Source organism: Triplophysa rosa, linkage group LG21, assembly GCF_024868665.1.
Source record: "Triplophysa rosa linkage group LG21, Trosa_1v2, whole genome shotgun sequence".
NCBI lineage: Eukaryota > Metazoa > Chordata > Actinopteri > Cypriniformes > Nemacheilidae > Triplophysa > Triplophysa rosa.
Window position 1 is genome coordinate 19,206,244 of NC_079910.1, and position 10,838 is coordinate 19,217,081.

General features: G+C 36.9%; 2 protein-coding genes and 1 non-coding gene across 5 annotated transcripts in view; 1 reads left to right on the forward strand and 2 right to left on the reverse strand.

Moving 5' to 3' along the window:
- utrn (utrophin) overlaps window positions 1–589 on the reverse strand; it is a 213,565-nt gene extending 212,976 nt beyond the window's left edge. For all 3 annotated transcript variants that reach the window (XM_057319652.1, XM_057319654.1, XM_057319650.1), the window contains exon 1: window positions 305–589. The gene's annotated coding sequence lies outside the window, so the exon portion shown is untranslated. The remainder of the gene's footprint in view (window positions 1–304) is intronic.
- Window positions 590–1,228: 639 nt separating this feature from the next.
- LOC130545384 (uncharacterized) lies at window positions 1,229–4,205 on the forward strand. The gene is made up of 6 exons (XM_057319838.1): window positions 1,229–1,375; window positions 2,027–2,155; window positions 2,261–2,454; window positions 2,565–2,712; window positions 3,531–3,735; window positions 3,812–4,205. The coding sequence occupies exons 1-6, from the start codon at window positions 1,229–1,231 to the stop codon at window positions 4,114–4,116; spliced, it is 1,128 nt and encodes a 375-aa protein (XP_057175821.1). The 3' UTR covers window positions 4,117–4,205.
- A 4,532-nt stretch (window positions 4,206–8,737) lies between these two features.
- On the reverse strand, window positions 8,738–8,820 carry trnal-uaa (transfer RNA leucine (anticodon UAA)). The gene has a single exon. It is a non-coding gene; the product is annotated as a tRNA-Leu (tRNA).
- Window positions 8,821–10,838: the final 2,018 nt, after the last annotated feature.

Consider the following 10,838-nt stretch of genomic DNA (forward strand, 5'->3'; position numbering starts at 1 on the left):
TTATGTTTACTAACTTGTATCAAATTTCTGAAGGTCAGATCACAAAAGTGCTTCAAAGTCTGAAAAGATTCTCAAGCATGAGGCTTAAAAGAGCCAAAACAAAACATAACTGCACATCCCATTTCATTTGTTTGTTTTGTTTGTTATTTCATAGTTTACCTGTAGTTCTTCATTTGTTTAGGCGTTTTCAAAAACTAAAAGTCAACAGATTTCCAAGCTATGCCAAACTTGAACTAAGTTTTGTAAACATGCTTACTATGTATTAAAGGAAAAAGGCAGACAGTTAAAGTGAAGCAGTTCTCACCTTCTCCCAATGCAGTACACTGACTTTATATGAATCCGTAAATAATGAATCATTGACTCTTGTTAGGACATATCCACAAGCGGCTGCTGCGCTATTTCCACAGATCTCGGATCAATGATAGATATTCACAGTCCTTTCAAAACCACTTCAAAGTCATCCAGCTCGAGTGTTTTGGCGCTCCTGGTGTATTTCCCTCTAGTTCGGCACTGCTGCAAACTTTCCTTTGCACATGAATAACAAAAGACGCGCACGTCCACCCAGCGAGTCCAGTGCTCCGCCAACAGCTCCGCCCACTATCACAGCAGGAATTATGGAAATGTGACGTCAGAGGCGGCCGTCGCGCCACTCATGTTGGGTTTGAATGGCGAGTGCGTCCCCGTGTGGAGTAATGATAAACGGCTCTTCTGTCGCTTGATGTACAGACTCTAACTTTGGTTTAAAAATAATATTTGTATAACGTTATATTTGTTAAAATTCAAAGCTCTCCTATTCCTCCCAGGGCTTGCACATAGGTCCGTGTATCATCTGATCATTTGATTATTCCATTCACTATAACAAACGGAAAAAGAAAAAAACAGTCGATATTTCGTTTTTCCGTTTTTCTGTATGCACAAAAAAAACAAAAAGCGACGTTTTTCTTCTTATTTCAGCTTGAAACGGGAAATCCAATAATTAAATAAACCAAAACGAGATAACGACCATAATTACTGTTTTTTTTATTTTTCATTTTTGGGTAATTTCCCAAAATGATTCTTCTGCTCGCGAACGTGTTGCGCATGCGCGCGCCTAGAGCTCTTTACGCGCTCTAATCTTGCGATCGATCAGATGATACACGGACCGTACGGACCATTTACAATGGCTTCACTCGAGCTGTACATGTCTCATATTCATGCAATGTTTATGAATAATATGACATATCACGAGATGTCGGAAAAGTTACGAGAAATGGTCGTCAGGCGAGGAAATTCTGAAATCACTATCCGGAGACTACTTGCCAAACATAATCTTAGGAGAAAAGGACACAGCTCTGATTCAGACCTTGAACTTGCCGTCTCTCGAGCAGTAAATGAGGTATGTATAATTTGCAAATGACAACAATAACAAATTAGTAGAGAAGAGAATAGATGTTAAAAGTACACATTCTAGCTTGTTGTGTGTGTGCGTACGTGCGTGCGTGCGTGCGTGTGTGTGTGCGTGTGCGCGTGCGCGTGCACAGTTTTGTATTCAAAAGGGTCTTGACTACTATAGTGAAACATGTTGAACTTATGTGCATAAATGTTCCCGATAATGTATTTAAATGTCATGATGCGCACGCTTTCTTGGAGGAATAAAGTGATAAATGAAAATTGTGTCATCATTTACTCACCCTCTTGTCATTTTAAACCTGTATGACTTTCTTCCACAGAACACAAAAGAAGATATTTTGAAGAATGTTGGTAACTGGCACCCATTCATTTGCATTGGTTTTGTGTCCATTCAGTAGAAGTGAATGGGTGGAGCTGCTGTTTGGTTACCTACGTTCTTTAAAATATGTTCTTTTGTGTTCTGCTGAAGAAAGAAACATACAGTTTGAAATGACAAGAGGGTGAGTAAATGCGACAGAATTTTCATTTTTGGGTGAACTACCACTAAATTTAGGGAATGGCTTAGGAGGATACAGAATATCATTAGACACAAAAGAACAATAGACATGCTGACAAAATATAGTGTGTGTTCTTACAGACTGGATCGACCTATGGTCGTAAAATGATGACAGGCTACCTTTCATCAGTTGGGGTACATGCAGGGGAAGGCAGAATTGGACGTGTTCTGCGAGCAGCCCATGCCCCATACCATGAAGAGCGGTCTCAGGTATGTTATTAAGTAGTCCTACATTTTAATGATTATTCATTTTATAACAATTGGGATTATGTATGCCATGTACATGTCTGCCTAATGCCTATGCTTCATCTGTAGGGTATCCGTAACTTTAACCCAATCCCATATAATGCAGAGTATATGGGACACAAGTTACACATGGACCAAAATGAAAAATTGGTCATGTTTGGAGCAACTCATGTGATTGCTGTGGATGGATACAGCAAGAAAATTGTTTCAAATGCAACAATGCCTGCAAAAAACAATTTAGCCATCTATGAAGAGGTGTACAGGTAAGTGTAATGTATAATTATAGTTTCTAAAAGAATAATTAGGTTGTGATAGTATGTTTAATTAATTGTAATAATACTAACAATAAAGCATGTCGTTATTGTTCATGTAGACCTGCAGTTATACATTATGGAATGTGGGATCAGCTTCGTGTGGATTATGGCAAAGAGTTTTACCTCTGCTTGTACATGCAAGAGAGGCTGTCAGAATATAGGTACAACCAGCAAAGAGAGCCATATCTCCAAACCCAGTCAACAAGGGTAATGCTAGCCATCTACAAGCCATCAGTCTACATTACACTAGTTCTTAAAAGTAGTTTATTAAATTATATTAAGCCTATTACTCTCACTTAAGTACAAAGTTTCTTGCTTTTTTGAGGTGTACTCCAGCATATCCATGCTCTGCTACTTTGCTGCATTGCAGGGCCTGTATTCACAAAACATCTTAAGGCTAAAAGTAACTCCTAATTTGGTGATTTAGAAAAAAGTTATACAAATAATATGCATGTCAGTACTAATTGTAGGATTCAAAAATGGTTGCTCTAGGAGTATTTCAGAAAGCGTTTTACCACTCAAATCAGCTCCAAATGTGTGAAAAGTTAGGGGTAGTCAGAAGAACTCCTAAGACCCTCACAAAACATCTTATTATCAGCCATGATTATTCTAGTTGGTTCATTAAAAAACTGCATATATAGTTTGCATTTTGGCTATTTGAGGTGCAAATATGTACAGTATGAGGCTGACAAATAGCTGAACATATACTTGTCTAAAAAGTAACAGCCTAAAGTTTGAAGTTGTTGAATAATGCAGCCTATTTAATTTAAATGATTTATTTCAATATTTCAACATTTTAAATGAAACTTTTACCTCAAAACTTGTATTGCTGTTTAGGAGAACTAGTGTTAAGATAAAACGTTTTGTGAATACAGGCCCAGGACTTTTACTTTTGATGGACTATTTCAGCATTGTGGTACTGGTGCTTTTATGTAAAGAATCTGATTACTTCATCCTCCACAGTATTACTTTATTTACCAGTTTTCAGTCAACTTTACCCATGTCTTTTTTTTGTTTTTTAACAGAATCACACAGTGGAAAGGATGTGGCCAGAAATCAACAACCGGGTAAATTACCCACTAAAGGAAGCCCTGGTACAGCTACAAGATCAGGAAGCAATAGATATGGAGGACAACCTGGTGAGGTTCTGCACATCCAATCTGACCTGTCAGATGTGCCAGATTGGCATTAACAGATTTGTGAATTCATGGAATGCTCACAGGATTCCAGGTATGCTACACATCCCATATAATGTATTCACTGTAACTGGTTCTATAAGTGTTTTAACATGTTTTTGTTGTTAAAGGAAAGGGGATACCAAATTACCTCACAGGGTCTGGAACACCAAGAAAAATCACAATAGATCTTCTACCAGATGCCACAGTAGCAGCTGACATGTATGACAGGGACATGGGATCATCCCTTACCAGAATATCTTCATTCGGAAGTGACCCCTTTCTGTCTGAGGTTGACAGAGTGAGAGCAGAACAGCACTTTGCACAATATTACCCACATCTTTCAGTTGTTTTTGATAGTGCTGTGAATTACAACTATGGTCCATTCAAGGACGCTTTGATCTGCCTAATTGATGTAACGAGGAGATGTTCCTAAATGTGCATTATATAATGAGAAAGCTGTGTTAATGCAACTATAAATGTCAACTGTCCATCTTACTACTAATAAAAGAAATTCCATTCCAATGCCGTTGTTTACTTACATCATGTCCATATTACACAGTATACACGGAACTGTTTCATGAGAAAAAATATTTTTGCTGAAATTGGGAAACAACACAGACAAAAATGTAAACAAACTGGTAATGAACTTTATTATATATATATATATATATTTTTTTTTTTTAAATGACAGCAGCAAATACATTTTAAACTAATGTGGCATTCCACAGAAGAGCCTGACAACATGTTTGCCACATTTTCTAACTCTTTTCTTATTTAGCTGAGAACAATACCACGAACAACAACACATTTTCTAAACTTTAAGTCCCTGTGATCTTGTAACAACAATACAATGTAAAACAACATTTTGGCTTTACATATCACAAAACACTGAAAAGGCTTTGTGTCAATAATAACTTTAGCAAGAATAAATTTAATCTCTTTGTGCTAGTTCTTTCACTACATTTATTATTTCGGAAAGGCCAGTGACCCTGTGAGTCTTACTGGAAAAATCATCCTCTCGACACTTCAGGCACAGTGATGAGTTATGCTGCCACAAAGTAGTGCAGGATCTACATCCCACCAAGCTCTCACAGCATGCTGCATATACAGGTTCTTCCATAAATTCTGTCAGTGTGGAAATAAATAATACAGTTCTGAAAGCGCAAGACACAACAGTTGAACTTGATATAAAAGTTAAGTTGATGAAAGTTTTTAAAAAGCTGTGCTCTGATCAACAGCTATTTTAGGAAGAGTAAATCAAGATCTTTCTTTCTAGATGTTCCAGTCACAAACATCAGTGTCATTCCGGTGAAAAAGTATAGCTTGAATGCACTTAAGTCACTGTAAGACAAAAGCGCCTGTCAAAAGTAAACGTAAATAACCATTTATCTATTCAAGGACAAAACAAACCTCTGCAAACCAGACAAGTGAAGGCAGCTCTCACATTCCTGGACTGTTCTTCAGTCAGTGCTAATGTGGTCTTCCTGTTTTGACGGACAATGTCAGAGAGTTCCTGGATGGCAGAAGTCACTTCAGTTAAACCCTGAGCAGCCAAGACAACCTCCTCAATTTTTTCGAACACACTGTCCAGTCCACCCTCATCATCTCTGCGTCTATGAAACATGAAAATATTCATTGTTAAAAATATGTAATGTTCATTTATAAGAGCTACCACATAACTTTGTATCTGCTGTGGGAATGGTAAAGACTCGTAACATGAAGGTGTTTGGACAAACTGTGAATTCACTGAGAGTGATGATGAATGTCACTCTTTAACTCGCTTTCATTTAGTCTCTTTCAATATGTTCTATCAGACCAATTTTGCTCATCTGAGACTGTCTCATTTTGAAGGAGTCCTTCGGAGGTCGCATTCGAAGGCTGCATATATCTTCGAGGCCGTCTCATTTCAGTGTAAGAAACATAAAATTAGCATTAATTCCTCAGAATAATACTGCAGTTTCATTCTTACCTTGAAATGTAACGGATGCTTCTCTGAAATAAAATGTATGGCATATGCAGCCTACAAATGTGACCTCCATAGGACGCAGCCTTCTAAATGAGACAAAGCTCATGTTTAGCCTTTTATGGTGACTGATGTGAAAAGAAACAGTGAGGAGGGGTAAGAGAAACCTCTTGAAACTTACGAGATTCTCCGCTTCTTTTGTTGCATAGCCTGGAAGTCAGCCTCTGGTACAGCCATGATTTTTCTAGAGTTCTGCTTCCAGTAAAAGGAGCCTAAATGATTTCCACAAATGTAAAGTATCTGAATGAGATCTAATTCTTAAAGTGACAGTTCACCCAAAAATTAAAATTGTGTCATCATTTACTTATCCTCTTGTCATTTTAAACCTGTATGACTTTCTTTTTACCGCTGAACACAATAGAAGATATTTTGAAGAATGTTTGTAACTGGCACCCATTCACTTTGGTTTTGTGTCCATACAGTATAAGTGAATGGGTGCCGCTGCTGTTCGGCTACCAACTTTTTTCAAAATATCTTCTTTTGTTGTCTTGCTGAAGAAAGTCATTCTGGTTTGAAATGACAAGAGGATGAGTAAATAATGACACAATTTTCATTTGAACTATCACTTTAAGACTGACACATGAATGCAAATGGGTAGTTGACAGATTAATATGCAAATGTGTCCTATGGTATGGCATATAAAAAAATCAATTGAAGATAAATCTCTCTTTTTTTATAATATAAATATATTTATAATATGAAAGAATGTATTATTAACAGTTTGTTTTCTAAATTTTGCTGTCATGTCACATCACATCACAGGACATAGATTGGTCTAATATAGCAGCAAAAGTTTTGTCTGTAGTTTGAAATGTGGGTAAGTTGATGCAGCAATTTAAAGCCCACAATATATTAAAAGACATGGTTACCTAGACTGCAATCTGACAAGGTAAATTAAAGAAAGCTCCTCTTGTTCCTTCTGAGTCCAACATTTCCACTCCACTGTGATCTGTCAGAATCAGTTGTGCGTTGCTTCCTAAAGCTTCTTTTACTTTGGCAATTATGCTGGGGACAGTCGCCTCCTGCTCAGTAAATCTTACAACCACCATTCTGCTGTTCACAAGATTTCCACTCTGTAACTCTCCCAGGTTGACTGTCCTGAAATTCAGAATAATTCCACTTAAGAGTCATTCATAACGATGATACAAGAGTACATGTAAAACATTTACCTCTTAAACTAAGTAAAATAAATATATTACCTTGTAAAGTACTTTAGAGACTGGGCCCTGGGTTGCACTGAGGTACTTGCTGAGCTTGCTGACCTGGCAAAGCGAAACTGGCTGCTTGAGGAAGGCGCAGGAGATGGCCCTAAGGCAGGGACATTAACAACACTTGCATTGGGTGAAGCCCCAGATCCATGTACTTCGTAGTGGGCCTGGTCCCTGAGATCCAAAGAACTGAAGTGGCCATCCTCTCTGGGGAACACTGCCACATTATTGTGGTCTGTGAGGTACAGGCTCTGGCATGTTACCTAAAAACAGTAATGCAAGCAAAATCTGCATAATGGAAATGATTCCCTGGATAGACATATGTACATGATTACAATCATTTGGCAGTTAACTTGGTTAATTTAGCTAAAACGAATGTAATGTACAGTAGTTATAGTGCAAATGACTACATAAAAACCTCAGTTTCAACATAAACTGAACATCTTTTATGAATTACTCTATAGCAGGACAGTAGTTTTAGCAGCAGGTGAACCTAATGAACTCGGTTGAGTGAGGTTACTGGGGGGAGGGGCTGTTCGCATCCCATAACTTCTAAATTACAAAAGTAATTTATGGATTTACACCTTTGCTGCTGCCAACGAGCTGCGGCTACTTAACTGTTCACTTAAATGTCACATATTAAAAGCAATAATGCTAACAAATTTCGACCGTAAGCTCTGGAAAGTATTGTATGTGAACGTTAATTAGGCATTGTTCAATATTACCTGAAATATTTTAGAAATATTTTCCACCGTCATGTCCTCCTCTCTCAGTGTGACTCTTTTTGTATGAGTGAAAAGTACAAACGAAGCATCCATTTCCATTTCGATCTTAACGCAAGTTCGCATGCACTTGGTCAAGGTAAGCGGCTGTACATTGCGCATGCGCAACGCGTTCGCGCGCAGAAGAATCATTTTGGGAAATTACCCAAAAATGAAAAATAAAAAAAAACAGTAATTATGGTCGTTATCTCGTTTTGGTTTATTTAATTATTGGATTTCCCGTTTCAAGCTGAAATAAGAAGAAAAACGTCGCTTTTTGTTTTTTTTGTGCATACAGAAAAACGGAAAAACGAAATATCGACTGTTTTTTTCTTTTTCCGTTTGTTATAGTGAATGGAATAATCAAATGATCAGATGATACACGGACCCACATAACATTGTACCAAACACATTTGATTTACAATTATATCAACTTATATTTAGATATAACTTAATATTTTTCATACATTATTCATGCTGACCTTCTTATTCAAATAAGGTCTTAAAATACATTTATGTGAAATTTGAACTTTAAAATGTATCATTTTATTATCATTTACCTACTTATTGTTGGTTTAATTAGTTAAAAAACAAATCCTCACAATAGAGTCAAATGTATAAATAAAATTATGACTGTACTTTCTATATGACAACTATCAATTATGTAGTTAGCTCCCGAATTTATGCAAATAAGTCTAAAGCAGTATATTGAAAAAATAAGAATATTGAAATGACCAACAGGGGGCAGTAAAAGACTATCCAAACAACAACGAGTTTTTTTTTCTTTTATTTGTTTTCCTGTCTTTTGTATTGTGTGGCGCTTATGTGTGTGGTCATACGGACAAGACATCACCGCTGGTCGGAACCCACCCACTCACTTTACTTCTTCCCTTCACCGCCACTCATCCACAGGGAGTTTTACATCATTAAACAGTACTTGTATTGAGTGTAATAGTTTGGTTTAACCGCTACGTTTAACACTTTTATCATATTTTTGCAATTTGCACATCTGGGCTTGTGTAGTTTTAGCGTAACAATGGAAGGCGCTCACAAAAGTGTATTTACCAGGAGTGGGGTTCGAACCCACGCGGACATATGTCCATTGGATCTTAAGTCCAACGCCTTAACCACTCGGCCATCCTGGTGAACATACCACAGTTCGTGCCATCTACATGAGATACATACAAGACAGTCCTGGAAACGACATTTATAGTCAAACAAAAAATGTGTTGTAACGACAAAGCCGCGTGTTTACGTTTCTTTACTTCTGCTCCAATAGATACTTTGACGTTTAGAGGTGAGCTATGATGCTAAGTGTTAGCATGCGATCTTTCGCTAGGTCATTTTGCAGCAGACTGAACCGTTAGCTAACTAAGTTTCAAATTTCCCTAAACCAGCGGTTGTCTTTAGTTTCAGTTTTTTGTAAACGATGACTATAGTACTATGTGTAGAGGAAAAAGTTTGAAACATTTTAATACCCTTTTTATGGCTCACTTTCTTTTAACCAGCCATAAAATCTTTATAAAATGAAGACTGCAAGTAACTGATTACTAAAAGAATGAGCAGCAGCCTATCTAACGAAATACAAGTATCTGTGATTATAGTGCGTTTTAGTTACAAATCCCATGCATTATTCTTTTCACATTTTGTTAAAACACACTGCACTATAATGTCGACCAGAAGATGGCGCTGACGCTACGTGTCCGTCTCCATTCCGACGCTGCTTATCCTGGCTTTGTAATAATGTAACATTAGACCAATCTTGCATAAAGCATAAATATAGTATTTTGTGTGTGAGAGACAGAAATAAAAAAAACATATGTATGCAGATTTGTGCCTGTAGTCCTGCTGACGCTTTGACACATCCACTAGCCTACACATTTTAAATAGATAAAATCTGTTGTTTTGGCTAGTTAAGAAAAGGTCAAAAGTTGTTTTCATTCTGGTTATTTTGGAATGTATTCAGTGCTGGATTCATTTGCCATTGTTGAACATTCTGAACCCAATTCATATAGTATATGAAAATATCACACTAGGTAGCCTAGAATAACCTATGCATAATATTATTATGGCCTACTCGAAAGTTTACCATACAACTCATCAATATCTGTGTCAATAACCTATAGTCTTGAGGATGTCTCCTCCTGAAATGTAGAGCATTGATCAGTATTTACTGACATCAAGTTTTAGGTAAAAAACTGCTGATTAAACAAAGTTCATTTTAGTCATCAATAATAGTCACTGGATGTTTTCCTTTGTCTTGCTAAAGACTGAAATACACTACAAGACTTTTCCTCAGATTTTGCCCAGTTTTTCAGTCTGGACTTGTTGCAGAAAGTCTGCGCTGGTATGCAGATTTTATCGTGTAGTTTGTGATGCCCTGTTTTTATCTGCAAACTTTCAAAAAGTCTGCAAATGTGTTCAGATTTTAAAAGTCGTGTAGTGTATTCCAGCCTTGAGGCACTTATTCAATGCTAATTCACTTAGGTTTACACTCTCTCTTATTGTATATTGTCTTGTTTTAGAGTGGAAATCTTGTGCAAGTCACCTGAAATTCAATGTGTTCTATTTTTTACACCATTTTTTACACATTACACTCAGTGTTAGGTAATCTGATGTCTCCACTCCACTCCTGTAACCACAGTATGACGTTGGTCAATTCAGTTTGCTTATCTTGTCAATTTGTTTCATTATTATAATACTTTTTTATGTATCTCCCTGTTCCAAGGTGGCATTGGATATAATAGTATTTTTTTTTATTGTGATTCACAATCAAAATTCAGTTTTCTGTTATTAATACACAAACATTTCAGCTCTTAAAGCTAAAATACACTACTTTTACAAAGACTTTTGCTTAGACCTTCAGTCTGGACTTGTTGCAGAACGTGTGCGCCAGTCTGCAGATTTGATCAGTTAGTGTGTTTCTATCTGAAACTTTCAAAAAGTCTGCAAGTGTATGTCTGGTTTAAAAAAATCTGTTCAGATTTTAAAAGTCTTGTAGTGTATTCCAGCCATTAGACCTTCTTGTGAAATAATCTGATGCCACCCACCCACCCCCCGACACAAAAATAAAACAAATTGACAAGACAAGTAAACAGAATGGACAAGAGTCACATTTACACATGGTTACAGGGACTTTAATTTTCTATGGCAGAACTTCTGG